General features: G+C 25.8%; 1 protein-coding gene across 1 annotated transcript; it reads right to left on the reverse strand.

Moving 5' to 3' along the window:
- Positions 1 to 549: 549 nt before the first annotated feature.
- On the reverse strand, positions 550 to 9068 carry LOC126669320 (cyclic nucleotide-gated ion channel 4). The gene is made up of 7 exons (XM_050362764.2): positions 8342 to 9068; positions 5687 to 5902; positions 4375 to 4691; positions 3560 to 3668; positions 2256 to 2492; positions 2056 to 2142; positions 550 to 1214 (listed from the first exon to the last, which is right to left on the reverse strand). The coding sequence occupies exons 1-7, from the start codon at positions 8942 to 8944 to the stop codon at positions 699 to 701; spliced, it is 2085 nt and encodes a 694-aa protein (XP_050218721.1). The 5' UTR covers positions 8945 to 9068; the 3' UTR covers positions 550 to 698.
- Between the last annotated feature and the right edge of the window lie 14831 nt (positions 9069 to 23899).

A 23899-nucleotide genomic window follows, 5' to 3' on the forward strand; every position in this document is an offset into this window, starting at 1 on the left:
GTGAAGATTAAAACAAACAATTTAAAATATTTTATTACTAAGTTGATTTTAAAATATTTATTGTATCTGAAAAAGGACGAACCTAATCAATTATGATAAACCTATTAAATTATCAACATAATAGAAAAAAATAAAGATAATGCTATCAACCAAATCATGATAAGCCTTCTATAGCAGACCAAATGAATAAAATATAATGAAGATTCTGTAGTGTGATAATCCTAATCATCCAAGGTTTAAAAATTAGTTAAATTCCAAAGTCAAGAAATTTATATACTAAGGCATCAAAAAATAATAATTTATATTTATCTAGTATATTATTTTAGCGGTAAACATAGTGCCACTTGGCTAGCCCCAAGGTTGGTGGCGGCAGTGATTAGTGTATCTTCTTGGCAGTAATTAATAATTGATCAACGAAAAATATTCCTTTTGTTACTAATTATTTACATCAAATTAAAAATATTGTCTTTAGCGAAATATTTATCATAATTTTCTAAAGATAAATTAATTACTTAAGCGCAAATTTAAGTCAAAACAGAAACTACAATATTCACTAAAATGACCAATAAAAAAAACTAACTTTACATATAAATAACATCTTTTTCTTGGAAAGGTTATAAATAATTAACATCTTGACACCCAAAAATCTGCTTTAAATCTTTACAGATTTTGATATAATAATCAATAAAACTCCATAATCAAAAATCAAAATGATCCTGATTAGGCTTAGGAGAAGTCAACAAGGCAGTATAAAGCCTCAACCGATCTTCACCCAAAGAAGAACACCTCGACAACGGTCTTCTAGGTCTAATAAAAGACAATGAAGTAAGAGTCAACCGATGCCTATACCGTCTCCAAGCCAATTGAATCGCGACAGCTGCCCATGTTCGCCACCCTGGCGAGTAATACCTGGCACTTCTCTTGACTCGTTCATTCACAAATGTATACCTAAAATGCTGAGTCACATATTTGACATCTTCAGCTTCGAGACCGAATGCTTCCGTGGTTTCGAGGGTGACGAGCGTGGAGGATGATGGCGGGAGTCTTTCGATGAAGGGGCGTCGTAAACACCACGATAAGAGCTCGTCGCCGCTGAAGTTACCGGGGCCTAACATGCAACAGCTTTTTACGCCATCTCGGAGTACTTGGCTGCTTTGGAGATGTCCTCTTACTACGAACAACATTCTTTGTACAGGGTCTCCTTCTCTTGTTATCTATAAAATATTCAAATATTTGTCGTTTTTAATAATTATAGTGTGATTTAAGGTTTTTTATTTCAATTGTAAGTTTCAATTAAATCTGATTTTGATATATGAAAGAAATGAAATATTAGCCTTGCTGGGTTGGGAGTAAGGCAATCAATGAAGTTGAAATTTTCGGAAAGTAGTAAATTTATCTCTAGAAAAGTTTGGAAAAATTATAAGTATTTTTAAGAGGAAAGTAAAATACAATAATATCTTTGAATTGAATTATTTTGACTATTTAATGGAAATTTTATCATCTTTAACATGTGATGTATTAAAAAAAACATTAATTTCTTAATAAATTTAAAAACAAACTAAGTGATTACTATTTTCAAAATAATTAACTTTTACAATTTCATTCTTCTAACAAATACAAAATTATAAACGAAGCGACGTTGTTGTTTATTATAGCCAAGTCTATCAAATTGCATCAGGATAAGGTAACAGTTCAATAATTGTTACGTAAGTGGAATCAAATTTAATTGAAATTATTTGATTTGATTGAAATAATGTTTTCCAAAATTATAAGTTAATTGAAAAAAATAAAAATTCAGATTAAAACTGATAAGAATATTAGTAAATGTTTGAATTTTATGAATGGTCAGGCCTTAATGACTAGATTTAAGTTGGAGCCACGGACAGCCTAGTCTATTGGCTAGTCTTTTTAAGCGTACTATGAGATCATGGGTTCGAACCCTGCTCGACTGATATAAAAAAATGGAAACCTAACATCTAACTATTAACTTCTAATTTCTTTTAAAAAAACATCCATTTGAGCTGAAAATGAATTGCCAGTATTATTGAAACTTACCGTTTCGCCTTTTGTGAAAATGAGCGACTTGACGCGGTCACAAATGTTCTCCAGAACTAGATCGTCCATATGTTGGAAAAGCGGTACCTGAAAATAGATTATAAATGTTAGAAATTAATGTACTAAGGTACAACCATAGATGATCAGCAGTATACATTTTTGTTTTCAATTTGAATCTAGAGGTGAAATTTGTAAATTACCTGTCTAACTAAGTCAAGACAAAGATGGTACTTGATATCCCTCCTAAGTCCCTCGGGCAGGTTGCTGATCATCTCACATTCATCGACACCGCGCATTGCTGCCCAACGCTGCCGCTCATAGTTACGTACGCGGTGCCTGAAATCTTGAGGCAACTGTCTTTTCTTCATCCACCATTCTATATTTCTCATCTTCAATTGCATTGCTTGCTTCTTTGATGTCGTCGCATGTAAGAAAACCTTCATACCCAAAAATAATCAAGCACAACCACAACTTAATGAAATCGGCATAAAATATAAATATATTTAAATACATATTAACTAAAAAAATTAATCTTTCTTTCTGTGCACTTTAAAAATATAATATTATATGTAATTGATTTTATTTTATAGAATTATGGATTAAATTGTTAAAATAGAGTAAATTAAATTAATATGAGAGTGACTCATAACTTTAAGGACCGTAATGACAATTTACTCAAACAATATAAAGAGACGATATTGCATTAATTGGAATTGTACTGATTGAGGTAACATTGTACACTCATTTTGCCTGTTAGCCATACTAGGACAAAAATTCTACAAACATATTAATTCAGTAGAACTCAATTATGCGAATGAGAATCCCATCAAATCTTTTTATTTTTGTTTTCATCTTCTTGAAAATAGGTGTCATTTTGAATCATAGTGATAATAAAATATTAAAATCCAAATTTTTTATATTTAAATATTATAACTCACTTCATTGGAAATAAATTTACCAAAACAGTCTCGCCTTTTAGAAAATAATATTTTTCTTATTTAATTTATTTTTATCAATTTATTATCCGAAAAGTTGAGGGGCTGAGTTATAAATCAGAGGCTTATTCCTTTAAAAACCCCTCACCTTTTACCCTCAATTCGTTTGCACCCTCACATTGCAAAACCACCAAATATACCCAAATTACGACCTTTCACTTTCAATTGCACCCTCAAGCATTAAATTGATCTTTTTTCACTTGAAAAAATAGGTTTATTTTTGTTTTAAATAAAATATTAAGTCCTATTTTAAAATATATGCTAAAATTTAAAGTATTGATTTGAACATTTTTAAAGTAAAAAGAGGGTAATTTAATGTTTGAGGGTGCAATTGAAAGTGAAAGGTCGTAATTTGGGTATATTTGGTGGTTTTACAATGTGGGAGTGTAAACGAATTGGGGGTAAAAGGTGGGGGAATTTTAAGGGGATAAGCCTAAATCAAATAAAACTGAACACATTTTATGTAGATAAGCACTCTTCTTCTCCGATTAAATGTTGGACCTACGTACCTTGATATTTCCAATCAACATAGTAACCAAAAGGAGCCCACTTGTCAGAACAATGATATTGAAAACAACTTCCAACCATTCTGTTGTGCTCTCTAGGTTCCCAAATGTGCTGATCATAACACATAAATAACAAAAATTAATACAATCATTTAATTCATTTTGATCAGGAAAAAAAATCAACTAGGCAAAATGGATTAATGTATTCAAAACTAAATATGGCAAAAAATTATAATTTTGGCTGTAATGAAAAAAATTAAATCAACTCGATTCACTAATGTTTTAATTTGTTTCAATTTATTCAAGCAAGAAATTATATAGATGAAGAATCTAATTATTAAAATAAATTTACTTTTTCTCTTAACTTATTTTTACAATATATTTGTCTATTTTGGAACAGAAAAATTCAGAATAATTAAAAAGTTATATATAAAAATTTATCAAAAAAAATTATGAATATTTTATCTTACTGTCAAAAACTTTATAATTTTTTTCAGATACAGACTATTTTTCCAGAAAAATAACAGTAGATATCGAGCGGATTATTGTGCCACAAAAATAACTTGAGATGCTGAATTGTATATATTATATTTATTAACTAGATTCTTGGTCTTTCCATTTGTTGGTTGAATATAATTGAACGAAAAATAAGTTGATCAATTCCATCACTATTATAATATATGGCCTAATCACTCAAAATTGGAGAAATTCCTACGTCAGGGTATATTTGCTAAAGGGGTTAAAGGTGGAAGGATTTTCAGTGATTAAGTCCAAATATATTAATTAATGCTAAAGAAAAAGAAGAGAAAAAAAAATACCTGAGGGTCATGAGTCCCCAAAAGATGGGAAAAAGAATTTTCTCCAAACGATTATCATTAGAAACAAGCTGGACGGTCCATTTATAAGCACCAAAATCATAATTATCACTGCTGTCCAAGCAAGTAGCCCTGGCTACTTTGTTATCTGCCCAGGCCAATCTGCCTCCATCTCTGAACTTGCTTGCTGCTCCGCCATAGTAAATAGCATCTTTACAAGATAATAATCTCAGCCCACAGCCCTGTGTTTCTCTGCATTGTTCTTTCAAGCATTTTGCTGCCCTTTGTATTCCTAGTAAGTACCAACATGCTCCTGCTGCCTGCATACCGGCGCCCGTTTATTAGCACTCTTAAAAACAATTACGCTAACCACAATTTTAATATTTTTGCCAAGTATGTCGTAATCTTTAAATCTTACCAGTTTGATTCATCGCCTTTTAAATTTTAGTCAAATATATATACTCACGACTTATTAGGAACTGACATGACGCAAGGTTGTATGCACCATGTAGATAAATTGTGTATATGTAAACGAACAATATTGCGCCACATCAATTTAAAACGAGTCATTGATTTATCGGATATATCTAAAGGACTAAAACTATATACTATGGATTTATCGGATATATCTTGTTTAAAAAAAATTGACATTTTGATTTATTAATTTTATAATTTGTGTCAACTATATTCACACATTAAAAAAAATGAAAGATTTAATTGATAAAAGTAAAATTTATTTTAATTTCTTAACCAGTTTTTATGATAAATTAGTCCATAATTGGAGAAAACGTCATAAAAGATTTTAAAAAATTATATTTCAAATTTTATGCTGTTTTTAAAATATTTTTATTTTTATTATTAATTTTTCTTCATATATGGACTACATTGTCATAAAAACTACTTAAAATATTAAATTATTTCTATTTTTTTTTATTAATTACGCTCTTCATTTTTTAATTTGTTTCTTGAATATAATTGACTAAAAATGTGAAATTACTAGAACAAAATATAATTTTTTATATTTATTTATAATATATGTCAATTTCATCATATTTATTTTTCCAAGTATAAAAAACAAAATTAAATTCACTGTTGAAAATATAATAATGATAACAATAAAATCTAGTACTATAAAATCTATTATAATTATTAAAATTACGGCTATAGAATACCTTTGAGGAGCAAGATTAATTATTCCGGCTATAAAACTATCGTTACTAATTATAGTATTTCTTGTAACGACGTTAATTTAAACTTAAAACTTAAGTAAAGATATGGATAAGTATATACGATACGAATAAAGGTGAACACTTACATGAGAGGCAACAAAGTAAGCAATCATGTTAAGGGCAATTCCCCACCAAACAGTCCCAAAAATATAGCCTGACAGATTTTGCATTCGTCGGAGCAGGCAAACCGAGTGATAGATCTTCGGAAGGTACTGGAAGAGGAACATTATCAATAATACTGTCATCACTAGTGTCACCGATCCTTTTTCTAACAGTGACGGAATTACTACCCACAGCACAATCTGCAATATAACAATTTTCTTTTAAGTTAAAATCCGTATACAATGAAAATCATAACATTGTGTTTTTTTTTTCGAATATCTTCAGCTTTGATATGACGGGAGAAAAATGAGGAAATAATTTCACAAGAGGATATAATTGAACTGTTTTTAAGATTTTGAGAGTCTATTTAAAATAAAATAAAAATTTAAAAGGATTTACTTGTTCTTCTAGAATAATATTTAGGACTAATTTGCATTTTTTTTTCTTAAATATTAATATACTAGAGAATGGCGTGTGATGCTAACAAACCGAAAATTCAAATCTTACTATATCAAGGTTTCCAGCAATCTTTTTTCTGTGACAAATTTTGTTGATCCTATTTACGTTATAGGTACAGTGATACTTTTATATTGTAGTTTGGGAAGACTCAAAAAAAGGAAATTAATCTAATTAATTGTACCAATGGCCCATCTAAATATGAATTTATATAAAGTCCACACATTTTACTGTCCTGCTTGAAACCCCATTTTTACTGCTGCCTGAAAACATGTGAATATGATCACATAATGCTTGTTCTCTGTCAATTAGGGGCGGTTTGATAATTGGGAGGGGAAAATTTTTGTGCGAGGAGTTGAACTCATGATCTAATAAAATAATGCCCAGCGTTTATACTATAATTCAATTATAGCTTATTGTTTTTTGGGGTGTTTTAATTGGTGTTATTTCTAAATTTTAACAAAATACAATTTATTTTTCTGAAAATGTAAAAAAAATGTTATAGGTACTTGATGTAACTTGCCACACTCTCTTTGTTGTGTACTTTAATATTTTGCATTTGGTCAATTCAAGGTTTAAATATTTTTACTCCTAGAAAGAAGATGTAATAATTTTGTATTAAATCTTAATAATTTTCAATTTCTCATTTAGCAAAAATAATGTGATACGATACATAGTTTTGACTTGGGAATTTGTTATGGTGGGTATTTCTAACATTAAATTTAGAAAAAATAAGTTTATATATTCAAATTATAATTTATTTTTTAAATATATCTTGAAAAAAAATTTGACAGTTTGGTCCACATAATTTGTGTCAATTATATCCAATAAAAAAAACAAGACGAAAGGTCTAATAAATAAATATATAATGTATTTAAGTTTTTTAATTTATTAATATGACTAATTAGTCCATAACTGGAAAAAGAACTCATGCTAATTTAAGAAATTATTCATTTAAGTTTTTTTAAATATGTTGTTCTTAAAAAAGTTTTATTATTCTCCAAATAAAAATAAATCTATCATAAAAATTAATTTTTTTATAAATAAAAAAATTTAATTGATAGAATTAAAAAGAAAGAGAGTAGGGTGGAGGCATATAATTGAAGTTATGAAAAACCCTTGTTTGTTTCTATTTGCCAATTATACCCTTTTTGCTTAAATCAATAAAACGACATAGGTAGCTCACATGGTGGCTCTGCCCTCTATAGAAGTGAAATTGCATGCATAGAGTTAAAAATAAAATAAAATAACGCAACCATTTGTCACCTCTAACGCTACTTGACAAATACATTAACTCCAATACTGCTACTCTTCTATATTTGCATCCTCACTTGTCATTTTATGCAAATAATGGAGATTAATTTCTATATCAACGTGATAATCACCATCATTATTCACGGATTTAAAACAAAAAAGGTTGGTGATTACTGATTACTGATTAGAGAAAGATGCTATGAAAATTTTGATAAACTTAGTTTTCCCAATTTGAATATCTTTGTTTTTCAAAAAATCATAAAATATTTTGTGAAGCTGCTTAAATAAATAATAAAAAATTAATATCCATTCATTAATTAAAAATTTATATAACAATAATCTAAAAACTTATCTATAAGAATTATATTTTTATTTTTATTGAATTATAATATTTTTATACACTTATTTGTAGTTTTTTTGCTATATTTATGCTTTTTAAATTTTAAAAATTATTATTTTCGCCTCAGTTTATGTTTATGTTTTGCAACAAGATAGATGTTATGAAATTATTAAAAAGAGAAAACTATATCACAACTGATAGAAAAACAATCGGTGATTGATGATCTATGTAGTATCGATGCGGATGTGATAGAACGGAAATTTTAAACATGGACACACATCATTTCAGATTTTCTATGTTATAAATAAAATTTTGTATCCGAAATGTCAAATTTTTGACATATTTATAAAACAAAAAACATTTATTGTATAAATATTTGTGCTAATTAGCTAACAAATCAAAGCACATCTGCCCTACCTGCATCCCTTTGATTTTGCTTAATTGCTTGAAAATGTTTTTTTTTTATGAATTGCTTGAAAAATGTTAAACGCAATTACTAATTCTTTTATATGTATATTAGTAATTATCCTGAATGAAGTTGAACCTAAATGAAAAATTTGAAATGAAAATGTTAATAAAAATTACTGACCTGTGGTAGAGGAAGAATAACAAACAGATCAAACAGAAATCCTTTCATTCCCTTCAAGTTTCTCAGGGCCACTGAGCTAGGGCTACTAGACTGTTGCCCGCTTTTATCTCCATCTCCGCCGCCAACACCACCACCTCTGGCGGACGGTTTCTTAGCCATATTAAGCTGTAACCACATGTTCCAGACGTGCAAAGCATCGGTCATGCACCGGAGAACCGTCACAGTAATAGCAAACCACCCGTCAATGAAGAGACACATGCAGGTGTCACTCACAGACAGAGCGTAGAAGAAGAGAGGATCTACAAAAAGACCCGTAGCACAAACCAGAAGAAATACCCGGTTCCATTCTTGAACCCACTTAGCTTTCGGGTCTAAAACTTGCCCTAATGTCCACCACCGCCCACTTCTTTGAGGTACAAAACGTCTGCTTAACATGAAAAGGGTATTCTTGGAATTGTATTTGTTGATTACTTTATCTTCTTGTTCTTGTTCTTCTTCATCTTGTTCCTCTTCTTCTTCTGTTGCCACGCTGTCACTGTCGTCATCGTCTGTGAAATATTGCATGTGAGGGGCACGTGAGATTTCTTGAGTATGAGTAGCCATGAAAGAAAATTGAAAAGGAAGAGAGAGAAGTATTTGGTTTGGTTGGTAAGTGAAGATTGTGGAGGGGATGACAGAGAGAGAGTTATATATGTAAAGTATATTTGAGAGGTTTGTAGTTGTTTTTTTCTACTTCAAAATTGTAGTTTTGTAAAATGTTAAGAGGTAAGTACGGAAAACTTTTTTATATGCCAAAATACCTTTAAAACGTTCATATTTTTGTTGTACAATGAGAAGTAAAAATAATCAATCTTAATTGATAATGAATTTCTAATATTTTCTAGTAGGATGTGCATTAATTTTAGAGTCTGTTTGGTTGAGTTATTTTTTATAACCAATTGTTGTAAGTTGATAGACATATGAATAGAGGGTCAACGCGAGTCTAACATTTGTGTCTCGGGATCAAATAAGCTCATTTTAATTTTTTGGCTCAATTACATCCAAAACTTGTGTTTTCGAAATTAAATAAGTCCATTTTAACATTTTAGGTCAATTAGATTAAAAATCTTTTAATTTTAGTCAATAATCTCAAAATTGTACATCTCAAAATGTGAATTTATTTAATTTGAAACGCAAATTTGGAGTCTAATTGACTCAAATGACTTATTTGACCCTGAAAGTATAAATTTTGTATCTAATTAACGCAAAAAAGTTAAAATGAATTTATTTGATTTTGAGATATAAGTTTGAGAGCCGCGTTGACCATTTATTCATATTTATTTGATGAGATCTTACTAGTTGTTATTATTACTATATTAAATGAACTTCAAGGATATAATGTTTATATATATATATATATATATATATACTAGCATTTGTCCCGTGCGTTGCACGTTTTTTATTTAATTTTTAAACTATTATTAAAATTTGTTATATCAATTTATTTTGTTTGTTATTAAATTATAAATTAAAATTCAAAAAACAAATACTGATATACTACACAATTGATAATTAATATTATTTTTATATTTTAAAACTGTCAACTGTTACCAAATTCAAAGAATTTTGTTAAAATCAAAGTCATAGTTATAAGCTTTTAAAACTAACTAAACTTTATTCAAAAAAAAATAATAACTAAACTTTAAATTCGTCAATTTACCTTATCAATCAAAAACTATGTCATTGCAATTTTGTTTCAATAAAATGATATTGCAATTTTAAGAAAAAAATATTTTAAAATTAATTAAACAAGTCAATTAAATCTTACTATACCAATTAAAAAGGAATGTTGTAAAAATTTTAAAAAAAATTAATATGAGCATGATTATAATTTATTATTTTCTCTATTTTAAATTTTAATCACTTTTCCTTTGTCAAATACAAATAAAACAAATTAGCTCATCAAACCAACACATGCATTAAATTTGACCAAATTTATAATAACAAATAAAATGAAGTAATTTAACAATTTAGAAGACATAATTATTAGAAAACTAAGTAATTTTCAACTTCACCCATTTTGCCATACCAATTATAAAGAATCAATTTTCAATTTTAAAGAAAAAAATGTTACCAAATTTGAATAGAAAATCAATTGATGTATTAAATTCTTCAATGTTACCATATAGATTAAACACAAATATGGAGACATTTAAAAAAAAAATATTGCCAAATTATATTAATAAATCAATTTATTTTTACCACATCCATTTAGAAATAAAAATTAAAAAGAAGTATATATGAGATGATCGTGAGAGTGTCAACTATCAACTAAAAAAATGTCGATCTTGCCATATGTAAATTAGATTAGAAAATCAAGTAATGTTTCAACTTCACCGATTTTGCCATACCAATTAAAAAGAATTATTTTTTAATTTTAAAGAAAAATGTTACCAAATACCAAATTTGAATAGGAAATCAATTGATGTATTAAATTCTCCAATATTACCTATAATTTAAAAAAAAAATGGAGAAATTAAAAAAAAAACAAATATTGCCAAATTAGATTAATAAATCAATTTATTCTTGCCACACTCATTTAGAAAAGAAGATTTAAAACAAAAATGTATGAGATGATTGTGAGAGTGTCAAATATTAACTAAAAATGTAGATCTTGCCATATTAATTTAAAAACAATGGTATATAAATGTCAAAAGAACAAAAAACAAATATGAGAATGATTATAAGAGCGCTAGATACGAATAAAAAAAAGATAAAAGAGAACAAAAAATATAAAAATTTGAAGACAAAGATGGTGATAAAACCTGTTGATTTATTCTTCATTCAGCAAGTCTTGTTAATATCTGCATAAAAAATTATTAGTTAGGGCATAGTATTTGAATAATAGAACAAAGAAGAAGAAATTAGAACAACTAAAGAATTGTAAAGAAAAAAAATCTAATGAATAAGAGAGTATAAAAAACTTATCAACTGAATTTTAAATTTTGTAACTGTAAAATTAATTTTGATAATTACTCTTAGGTTTTTTTTTATTAAAGGCATACTTATTCTTAGGTTATTTGACCAAAGTTTATGAGCTATACAATTTATTGACCATTTTAGATTTTTTCGAAATTATTGATACTTTTATTAGCATTTAATACATTTGTTACTACCTTAGTAATTAGCCTATTATAGTTAGTAAATATTTTAAATATGGCAAATATTTTTTCAAAGCAATTAAAATAATATTTTTTAAAACAAATAGGATTGTGCCAAGTGTCAATCTCTCAAACCATGGGAAAAAACGTCCTGCTTTATATATATATAGTAGATATACATATATATATATATATATATATATATATATATATATATATATTAAATAATTTATATTAAATTTAAAAATAATTGAAAATGATTAATATTAAAAATAAATTTATAATAAATTATTTAATTATAGCTACCAATAATATAGATAGTATAATTTTTTAATAATCATTTAAAAATAATTGAATGATTTTATTTATTATTAAAATAATATATTTTAATAGAAATAATTTTATCTAAATAATTAATAAAATCAAAGCAGTTATCCGTTGTTGGCAAAAAAAACTTTAAATTGGAGTTTGTTTTAATAGAAACTGTTGAAGGTTAGTTACCAACAACTTATAAAAAAACTTTACCGAATACTAAAGTAAAATTTTTTTTAAAAAGTAAAAATTAAAAGCTCCATCGAGAAGTTGAATTAAACACACACTAAATTGAATCATATCATATTATTATTTATCTTTTAAGACTAAACCATACCAATTTCATTAAATTTTGAATATTTTAAATCGATAATAAAATATTATTGATTAAATTTGATTTTTTAAATTTTGTTTGAAGCAAAAGTGTAAAAAACAATATTCGAACATAATAAAATAATTCATATTTTGAAGTCCATTAATCCAAAAGTTCGATAATTCATTTTGATATGATTGTTTATACAATTCAAATTTTAAATTTTTTAAATTTTAGATTTAACTAAATTAAAATGATATTAAAATTTGTCTAAATAAAACTAATTCTAAATTTTAAATTTTTAAATTTTAGCAAACTGAAAAAATTGAAACTTTTACTTTTTTTTTAACCGAAATAAATCAAAAATTAAATTTTGATAATTTCAAATTAAAAGGAACCAAAATTTGTCTGATTCAATTATTTAATATGCTTTGATTCTTGTATTTTTTAATTTTGTGTTTGATCTCTAATCAATAAATTTAAAGGGTGAAGGTAAAAATAATTTTATATATTTATAACTTTGACTATTCTAATAGACATATTTTTTAATAAATTTCTTCTTTTGTTCATTAATTTTATAAATTGAAACAATTATATTTAAAATGTGTGTAGTCCAACGCGACATGGCTTTATGTCCGGCTAGTTAGAGAGAAATTTATGACTTTAATTGAATTGAATTTGAAAAAGAAAATCAGAACACATTAAATCCAAAGGATACATTGTTTAATTTTTTAAATATATATGTATATGTGTGTGTGTTAAAATGATCAAAGTTATAAATATTTAAATTATTTAATTAAAAGCTAGTGGTATAATCATCCAAAACGACCTCACTTTTCCTATTTTTTTATTTGTGATCTACCCTTTCAAAATTGTCAATTTTATCTCATTTTTCAATTTTAAACAATTATAGCTATTTGTTTAAATTGGAGCGGAAAAAAATCAATATATTTTTTATATTGATTTATATTATTCTAATTTACATTTCTATTATAAAAAATTTATCCTGAAACAATATAAAGGATGTTCTACTCAAATTTAAATAAATGGTTATAATTAAAATTAAAATATAAAATTTGAAAGGTGGAATCATACTGAGTTCTATATCACTTAGTGACATATAGAAATGATTCATAATTGAGCTAAGAGTTCACTAATTGTATTTTTTTTCCAAGGATGATAAAGGAATTTTTTTTTAGAAACAAATAGTTTTTCATTAATGAACAAAAACAGTTACAAGCTCATTAATCGGATAAGGAATTTTACCGAAAAAATACCCCATTTGGCCAAAAAATGAACCACTTATTTACACTTACGACTTTCAAACTGAAAACTCACATATCTCCCTTCACTTTCCGCAAGGCAGTCTTCAACTAAGACTTGCAAATAATCTACAGCGCCATCATGGTTTTAGAGCTTGTTTGCCACATTCTGCGCATCCATCTCAAAAATAACACGAGCAGCCATTAGGTCCCTTGCAAGTTGGAGATCAAAATTTACTGCTTTTATTTCTGCAATTTCTCCATTAATGCAGCCATATAACATTGACACACCACATCGAATAACAGCGCCTTTAGAATTCCTACAAACTGCACTAGGAACAGATAGCTTCTTCTCCATGGAAACCGTTGCATCGGTATTAATTTTCTAATTCTTCAATTCATCAAGAGGTTGTGGGTTCGAACCACGCCTCGGTAACTAACAAACTAACAATTGAGATTCTAAAAAGTCGATTACCATCTTTGACAAAAACAAAACTCATCAATTTTATCTTTAGCTTATTGGTTGGGTGAACAAAATAAATTGAGGATATTTTCAAATTCAACAATTCTTTTAAGTTTGTCGTGTAATTAAATTTTGAATCGGTATTGAAACAAAAATTAACAAGATGTTTAAATCACCCTTCTTTTACCATTTTTTGCAACTGATGGGTTGTCAATAATTGACAAACGTGTATTACCGATTAAATATTATAGCTGAAATGGTATGTGTGCTCAACTTATCTATATAAAATCAAATTAATTAAAGATCGACGGGATCCCTCAACTTGTAACATAAAATTATTTAATCTAATTTTAAATTTTTTTAAACAATTAATCTCAAAACTCTTCATTTTTATATTAGATAATTTCATAATTTATATTTTTATTGTAAAAAATAAGTTTAAAATAATTTTGTCGCAACAATTAGTGAACTTTCTAAAACAATTCGCATCCTTCGTCTTCGATTTTAATTCACGTGTTTTAAAAGTACAATTATGAGGTTATCTGATCAAAAATGGAGAATTTTGAAGTTAGTTACTCAAAAAAATAAAAAATAAATTAAATGACTCTGTGTAATAAATTTAGGAGGCGCGTTGACCTTTTCTTCAAAACCAAAATGTATTAAGCTTTCGTGAAGTTTATTTATTAATGGACCGTATATTTTTAATTTTTCATTTTATTTTTATTTTTAAAATTGAATATATTAGAAAATTAAGATGTATTGTATTTTTTAAATGATAATATTTTGTCCTTACTTGCCTACCAGTGATTGTGGTCAATTTCATAATTTATATTTTATAAAACTAAATTTATACACTAATAAATTGTACTCACATTTCAAACATTAAATCATGAAAATGAGGTTTTAAATTGAAAATTAATTTTATTGTTAAATGAAAGCTTATAAGATCATAGTTTACATTTTTTGTGTTCTATGTTTATCAGACTTACAGTAGAAAATTTGTCTTAATAACTGACATTGCACGTTGTCAATAACATTATGCCATGTTGCTTGCCATTACTGGGCACATGAAGCATGAAAAACTTCACCTAAAACAAGAATTGCAAAAACAAAAAGAGAAGGAATTGTAATTTGTAATTAATTTATGGAATTAGTAGATGTAATGACAGCTTAATCTCTATATAAGATGCCCCCGTTAGTTAATATCATAATAATTTTTTAATTATATAAAAATAAAAAAATTAATTATAATCTTTTTACATAGAAGCGTAAATTATAATATGATACTACTGAAAATAGGGTTAGTGTTATAAAAATTCACCAACTTAATATGTATTTTCAATTTGATCACGTCTTTTAAAACTTATCACAAAGATATACCAATTTTCATTTTTTTTCCAAATCCATACACGGTGTTGACGTAGCATTCATTCATCGGTTAAAAATAACCTCTAACTCAGCAAATTACACCAATGAATGATTGCCACCTCAGCACCGTGTATGAATTTAAAAAATGAAAGTTGGTGTATATTTATTACTAGTTTCAAAAAACGTAATTAAATTGCAAAAATGTGTAAAGTTGGTGAATTTTTATGACATTATTCCTTAAAAATATTTGCTTAAGTTGACCGAAGAGTAAATGAAGTTAAGGGTTTGTAAAATTGAACCAATAATTGATTACTCCAATCAAATCAATAGATATAATTTGATTAAATTGGAAATTATAAATTTTGTTATTTAGTTTGTTTTGAATTTGTTAGCAAAAATAATAATTCGATTTTAATAAAGGTAAGAATCACAATAAATTAAATGATCAAACCAAATCAAAAATCAATTGAATCTAATTGGTTTGATTTAGTTCAATTCTAAACATTTAATTTTTTATAAAATTAATTTGGTTATGTTCGGTTTAAATCAAATACAAATATTAAAATGGAAATATTACAATTTGTAGGTTTAATCTATTTATACACCTGGGATTTTTTTTATTTAAATATATTTATATAGTGAACTTTAGTAGTTAAAAATAATACATTTAAATATTTATTTTTTTATTTATTAAGCCATATTGTAACTTTAATTCTCGTGGGTTTGAGGAAAACGGCAGTCGGATGAACCATTTTGGCGTTTTAGATGGTTCAATGACGGAGGATATAAATGTAGATCTTAGTGAAGAAAGTGATTACAATTGAGATGATGAAGGGAACTGAAGATTATAAGAGAGGGGGATATCATGCACTAAAAATTGGCCATAAATAGCTTTATGTTGAAATAATCAATAGTAAACCATTAGTATACTAACTTAATTTATTTTAACATTTTATAATTTAAAAAACAAAAAATGGTAAATTGCTTTTTTAGTCAATCAATATTAGACTGTCAGTAAATTGTTAGTAAACTTATAATAAAAATGATGTTTAGTAAATCAATGGTAAATTATTAAAAAAATTAAACTGTATTTTTGCAAATGAAAACTGTATTTTTACAATAATTTTTTGTCAACCCGTATTTTTACAATAATTTTGGTCAATATTTTTAAGAATATTTAAGTGTTTTATAGGTATTTTCTAAGAATTTTATATTCTTTCTCATATACCAGTTGGCCTATTAACGTTTGATTAATGAAGTTCTTTTTTATTTTGGTCCCTGGCTATTTAATTTTTTATTTCTAATGTATGTATGATTTTTTATAATTTTCTTTCTTATAATCTAAATTAGATATTTTTCACTTTCTATTTTTCACTATATGGACGATATACGACATTATCTAGGAAGCTGCATTTAGTGTGCAAAACTTTGTTACATGATAATGTGCTTACTCTTACCAATTATTATGAGACAACAAAATGTACTATGGTCAATCATTTGTCATCTTACATCAAATAGATCCCACATTGAAACCCACTATTTCCTAATTATAATAATAAAAACCTTTATCACTTGTAATAATTTCTTTCATAACTCAGGAATTTAAGTTACTATGTTTTTCTCATTTGTATTAAACTTTCAGATCACTCATTTATCTATATACTGATAATTATTATTTCTTTTATTTAATTATTTATATTTTATACTATTTTAACCAAAATAATGTCAACATACATAAATCTTCCTACATGAGAACTATATTTATCTTGTATTAATTATTATTTTACTATGTATCATCAAACCTAACACATCAATTACTTGTCACGTTAATAAGAAAAATGTAAAACAATTATTAAAAATAATAATAATTCTAACAATTATTAGAAAAATAATAATTATAAATTTTTTCAAACTAAATAAAAATATAATATTTATGTGTAAAAATATATCAAATAAAAAAATGTAATGCTTCATGTTTATTTTTTTTATAATTTTAGTAATTTTGTGAAAATAATTATTAAAATTAGTTTTGAATTTTTAATAATTTCCACAAAATTTATTAAAAGTATAATAATTTCTAATAAAAATAATATTTTATAATAAATAACAATATTATTATTATATTAAGAAATAATAATTATAATTAACACTGATCATAAAAACAATTATTTTTAATAAATAATTATTAAGTTTCAAATTAATAGGTATATTAATTTATTTTATCTAAATAAAATAAGTTTATTTTTTCAAAAAGATACTTATTTTTTTTAATATAGTAATAAGTTCCATATGTCATATGGCTTTTTTTTTGCCTTTTTAATGTATTTTTTATGATTAATGATAAATCATTCATATAATAAATGACCGTTTTAAACAAGTAAAATGAAAATGGATCTATAAATTTGGAATGAAGTGAGCAATAATTTTTAAAAATTAAATATTTAATATGTTTTAGGTGTTATAGTTAGCTGATGTGGTTTGCTTAGATGATACATAACATGTGAATGTTATGTAAGTTAAATCAAATTTAAAATTAAAAAATAATATTTTGTTTTAAATAATAAAAAGTAAAAACATTATAACCAAATATTGAAAAGTTGAAGATAAATTATAAATATAAATTGTGGTTCTAATTTCATTTTATTATTAATTAATTTTGTGACAAAAAATTTAAAATTAGTAATTATAATCAATTAATTCTATTTTTGCAAATCAACTTATAAATTAAAGTGTAAGTTGCTAATTAAAGGGACGATTAGCCACAAAATGAAGGAAAAAAACTGCAAAATAATATTAATTAAGCATAATTATTAATTTTTTTAAAGCTATCTATTAAATTAATTTAAATGTTAATTTTTATTGCTTATAAGATTGAAGGACATTTTTCTACTTTAATTATAAAGATTTAATACATCTGCGTATTCCTGCACTTTGCTCTTTTTGCACATAAAGTCTTTGCACTAAAATATCTCATTATTAAATTCCTGCACTTTCACTTCCATCATCCCGAGATCCCTTTGTTAAAGTGAGTATTGACGCCGTTAAAGCACTTTCAATTTTTTTATTTTAGATCTTTCTACTTTCAATTTTTTTAATTTATGTTCCTTTACTTTTAAATGTAGAAATTGTGTATAAGTATGTATTAATTTGAGTTTAATAAAATCAAAATTAAATATAAAATATTATAACTTATAATTTTTAAGGAGTATGAATTTAGCATATTTAAATAATAATAATGTCAAAATATATATTTTTTAATTATTTTTTTGTTGAATATTTAAATTATTATTATTCAGCTTTAAATAAAAAATATAATTTATTAATTTTTTTCATTATGTTAAAAATTAAAAGTGAATTTAATTTTTGTTTTAAAAAATAAAAATTAACTTAGAGAAATAAAAATAATTTTAATATTTTTATTGAATATTAAAATAATATTCTATATCGATAATGTTTTTTCAAATAATTTAAGAACATCGCATTTAGAGATGTAAACAGACGTCAATTTTGATATGTATCAATTTTGAAGTTGCGTATGTTACATAAGCTTACAAGTCCGAGTTGTCTACCTCGATTTCTAGAGGAGACATATAAGACGGAAGTCTGAGTGGATTTTTAATTTTTTATTAATTCTTTTTAAGTCGCCTTCAACTTTTAAAAGATTAATTTTGAATATGTTTCGAGTAAGGATCTCATTTACGATATATATTCTAATATTTAAATCTTATTTATTTTTATAAAGTAATCTTATAAAAAATAGGATATTAAGTTTATAACTATATAGTTTAAAAAATTATAATATTTCTATTAATTTAATTTATATTCTTATTATTAATTTAAATATTATAAAAACTTAATTAAATTGCATCAACATCTTATATTATTGATTAAAAATTATATAATTTTTAAATATATTTATTAAAATAAAGTCAAATTTTTATTTTAATGAAAAAATTACAGGGACTTCGTTTCTATAAAATCAAAGTACAAAAACCTTATTTGTATAAATTAAAAATATAAGGACTTAAAATTAAAAATGTAAGAATCTAAAACTAAAAGGGCAGAGATCTTATTTGTATATATTAAACTACAAAAATGATTTCTACTGTCATTAACGGCGCATGTACTACATGCGCTAACAGAAGGTTAACAGAGGATGATGGAAGTTAAAGTGCGGAGATTTAATGATGGGGTATTTTAGTGCAGGGACCTTATACATAAAAAGAACAAAGTATAGAGACATGCAGATGAATTAAGCCAAATAATAATTTAGAGAATTTAACTGACATAAAATGTTATATAATGAACAATATATACTCTTTGAAAACTCGGCATATGAAAAATGGTGGCAAACAAGAAAATCTATGTATAGAGCAATTCTAGTGACCTATGCAAAGGACCACATAGCTTGATATATAGTTATTCACAAAGTTACGGTAACGATATTTATGAAATACCTTATCTAGAAAATATTTGGCAACATCAGGAAGATATAATTCTTCACTTTTTTTGTACGTTTTCACAGCATGAAAAAAATATCTAAATCTTCAGTAGCTATAATATTCAGTAACTAGTCTGGAAAAAAAAATCCTTTGGTTGATAGAGTAGATGCAATGCTTATTAGCCTCAGTTCATGTTTCACCTGAAAGTATTCATCGCAAAATATGATGGCTTATCACCCTGAAAACATCTATCTAATCGCAAACTAAGAAAAGATTTAATCACAATAAACTACTAAATCTTGGCGAGTTGTGTCAATTGTAGCCAAACCTTTGTGTGTTGTGTTAGTTATAGTCAAATCTTTTAATTCGATCCAACGTTTTTCTGAGTTAGACCTAACGTGGCCGACATACTTATAAACAACTGAGTCGATTCAAAAATGACTATAAAATAAACATAATATGTAAAAACCGGTTATATTTGCCGATTTTGAAAGGTTTGGTCATAGCCGATAAAAGTCATAAAGATTTGGTATCTTTGGGAGTTTGGAGGCAAGGACAAAAAAAAACTTTTAGAGATAAAATAATAAAAATTATAAAAAATAAAAAGATCTTAAGATAAATTTTTCTTCTATGTTGTTATTCCTAAAAGTAATAAAAAAGAAATGTGGAGTATCTTTTATATCGGTTTAGTTTTCTAAAAACTGAACCGGACAAGCAGTTAATTTGATCGCACATCAAAAGTTATTAATACTTTTCAAACAAAAAATGTGAAAAATCGTATAGATTGGTGAACTGTTAAAAAATAAAACTCGGATGTTTTTACAAATTCAGTTAGTATATAATTTATATTTTTTTCTTTTTATTATCCTAAAAGAGATTATAAATAATACATATATAAATTTGAAAAATAATTATAAATATTTATTTGTTTTTGTTCAAAACGTTTCATCATTAATTCACCGATTGAGTCGTAAATTGATGGCCACATCGGTTCGATCTATATGATCTTGTTCTTAACCATCAATCACCAATTAATAATTTGTGATTAATTATTTACACACTTTCTAACATTTTTCTTTTATTTTTGTCTTCTATCATTTTTTTCATTTTCCATTATAGACTTTTATCATTATATAAGCCACTGATTTATCATAAAATGGATGTAAATAAAACTATAATTATAATATATATATATATATATATATATATATATATATATAAGTATAAGGACAGGCCAAATGAGAAGACAAGAGAAATGAATATGGTTTGGAATCAGAAGTAATTATAGGATTGAAGAACACAGCTTCCATGCACTTTCCTCCCTTTTGTTTTCTTCTACTTCAATTATGTCACCTTCACTTCCTTTTCATACACCTATTTCTCTCTCCATATATTCCTTAATATTTCAATTATTATTAAATTATTTTTCTCTCCTTTCATTATATATCAAACACTAGTAGCTGCAAAAACGACCTTTGCCCCCTTTCAACAATTTTATAAAGACAAATAATATATATGGATTTAGTCTATCAAAAAATAATATGGATTTAGTCTATTGGGTACGTAAGATTTTAAACGATCGGATAGAATATACGATATGTAATCATCCCGTTCATGTAAAAGCAAATTCTGATAAATCCAAATTTCTTATTCAAATCATAAAATATAATAACTTATTGTGAGTTTAGGCGCAGCGAATTGAACAAAAGACTAATAAAAAAAACAATTAAATGAATATAAAATACATGTGGTTTAACCAATCGAGTACGTTCACAGGCTATGTCCACGGGTGAGAAAATGAATATGCTCTATAATATCATATCAGAGATTGTAGGAGAATGTCCTTTAACATCTGAAGTTTAATTATAACAAATTGTTTAATCAACTCAAAAAAAAATCTAATTTTCGCCTATAAAATTGGGTGACCTTTGGTGATTAATTTAGCCCTATGACTATATCTTTACAGCTATTATCATCTTTTCTAGAATAGTTGACTCAATGTATTGAGAAACCGTTCATGTAATTTTCGTTATTATTAAGGGAAATTTTAGCCTTCGAGGAAAAAAAAGAAAAAAAATTCAAATAATGCTAATTATAGTTATTTCGCCTTACACACTAAAGGAATGTAGCAGGGGTTCAATACTAATTTTATAACCAATGAGATATATTCAAATTGTATAACCGTCGACAGAAAACTGTTAAGTCGTGGGTATAATTTCTTTCACAAGCGCTTCCCTTTTCCCAATTATTAAAAGAAAACACTATTTTTATAAAATTTATCTTAAGTTAAGAAAAGAAGAATAAAAAGGAAAATTTGATGTAAAATTGTTTTTAAAATAAAAAATAAATAAAATTGAACGGAAAAAATATATTTTATAAAATAAAATTTTAAATAAAAATAGTAATTTATGATACTGTGCCATTATTGTATATAAGTAAAATATAAAATTAATATTTAAATTAGAATAAAAAAATTGACAACCAAATCAGTAAATATGTATAAAATAAGAAATAATTTGAGATTTTAAGTTAAAAGTGGTGCCCATAAATACATATGTAGATTATAAGTTACTCCCTCTATTTCATTCTAATTGAAAAAATTTCCATTGCACATTGTTTAAAAAACTTTATTTATGTATTTTCATATTACATTAAATGCTTCACCACTTTTTAAAAATATATTTTAAAAATACATTAATTGATGAAGGTAAAAAAAGTAGTATGAAAAATATTTTATAAATAGAAATTTTTAAGTAGAATGGAACATCTAAAATGGAGAATTTGGTCAATTAGAATGGAACAGGGAGTATAATTTATCTTTGGCCAAATGACCAAAAAAGGTCAAATCTTTGAAGAAAGTTTCACAAAAGTCCAAATCTTTTAGTTTTATCCAATTTGTCCTGAAAATATATGATTTCATTTCAATTTTGTTCAAACCACAATTGACACATGCTTTTACTTACATAGCACTGATGTGGCGTGCCACATAATGTGCCACCATATTTATTAATAGGTTAAAACTCCATTTAAGTTCTTACTTAAAAAAAAATCTATATCCTTAAACTTTAAATCATCACCTTAATTTTGTTTCAAATTTTAAAAACTATTCTAAATAGTCTATGTTATAATTAAAATTAATTTTTAATTTTTTTTAAATAATAAAAATATGTTTGTCTTTTTTGACCGTTCCACCTCTAACACCATTTTTTGACTAAATTAAACGAACTAATTTAAAAAATTAAAATTTTACGCACTAATTATTTTATAAATATTTTTAATTTTTTTTCGGAAAGCGGAGGAGTAGGCGAGGAGCATATCTGCTCCTCCACGCCTCCTCGAAAAAATAATTAATTTTGTAAAAAAAATTATCGGAAAAATTGTCGTATGCGAGGGGGACGTGATGATTATTTAATTAGTTTTAATTTATATATTTTATTTATTTATAGATAAAATAAATGAAGAAGAAGGTGAAAATGTTTAAAAATTTCATAAACATAAAATTGGTAAATATTTTAATGTTATTTTTAAAAAAATTAAGAATTTATTTGGACTTTTTACTTTGCATTCGTCAAGGTGGCATACGTGTGACATGCTTGTCAGCGCCACATAGGTACCACATAGGTACCACATATGCATAATCAATTCAAAATTGTGGTTTGAACAAAAATCGAAATAAAATTATGTGTTTTAGGACAAATTGGATAAAATTGAAAAATTTGGATTTTTGTATTTTTTTTATAAAACATTTAGCCTTTTTGTGGAGATTTGGCCTTTATATTTTCGTTATTAGAAGACAGGCAGTGAAACTTATTACTTAAGTACATTATTGGTGGTCCAATATTAAACTTATAATTTTCCAAAACAATTAATCCATCAAAGATGTACCCAATTGTAGCCAGTGAAACTTATTACATACATATATAATATAGTGGTCCAATATTAAGCTTATAATTTTCCAAAACAATTAATCTATCAAAGATGTACGTAATTGTACATTTTTGTTTGAAGGGGCCATGGCCACCTCCCGTCTTAATCAAGGTCCGTCCCTGATCCTAGTACTGCCTGTGGTGTCATCGTGGCCTGCACCATGGCTGTGGTGTCACCATGACTGTGGTCTAGAGTCTAGACAATGGTGGACTACAAGAGTTGCTGCTGCATCAAGGCTTGATTTTTCATCACAATATGCACTAGAGCCTTGGTATTTTCTGTGTTGAGTTTAATATCAGTTTTTCAAATACAAACATTATAATCTGAAGTT

The sequence above is a fragment of the Mercurialis annua genome, linkage group LG2, assembly GCF_937616625.2.
Source record: "Mercurialis annua linkage group LG2, ddMerAnnu1.2, whole genome shotgun sequence".
NCBI lineage: Eukaryota > Viridiplantae > Streptophyta > Magnoliopsida > Malpighiales > Euphorbiaceae > Mercurialis > Mercurialis annua.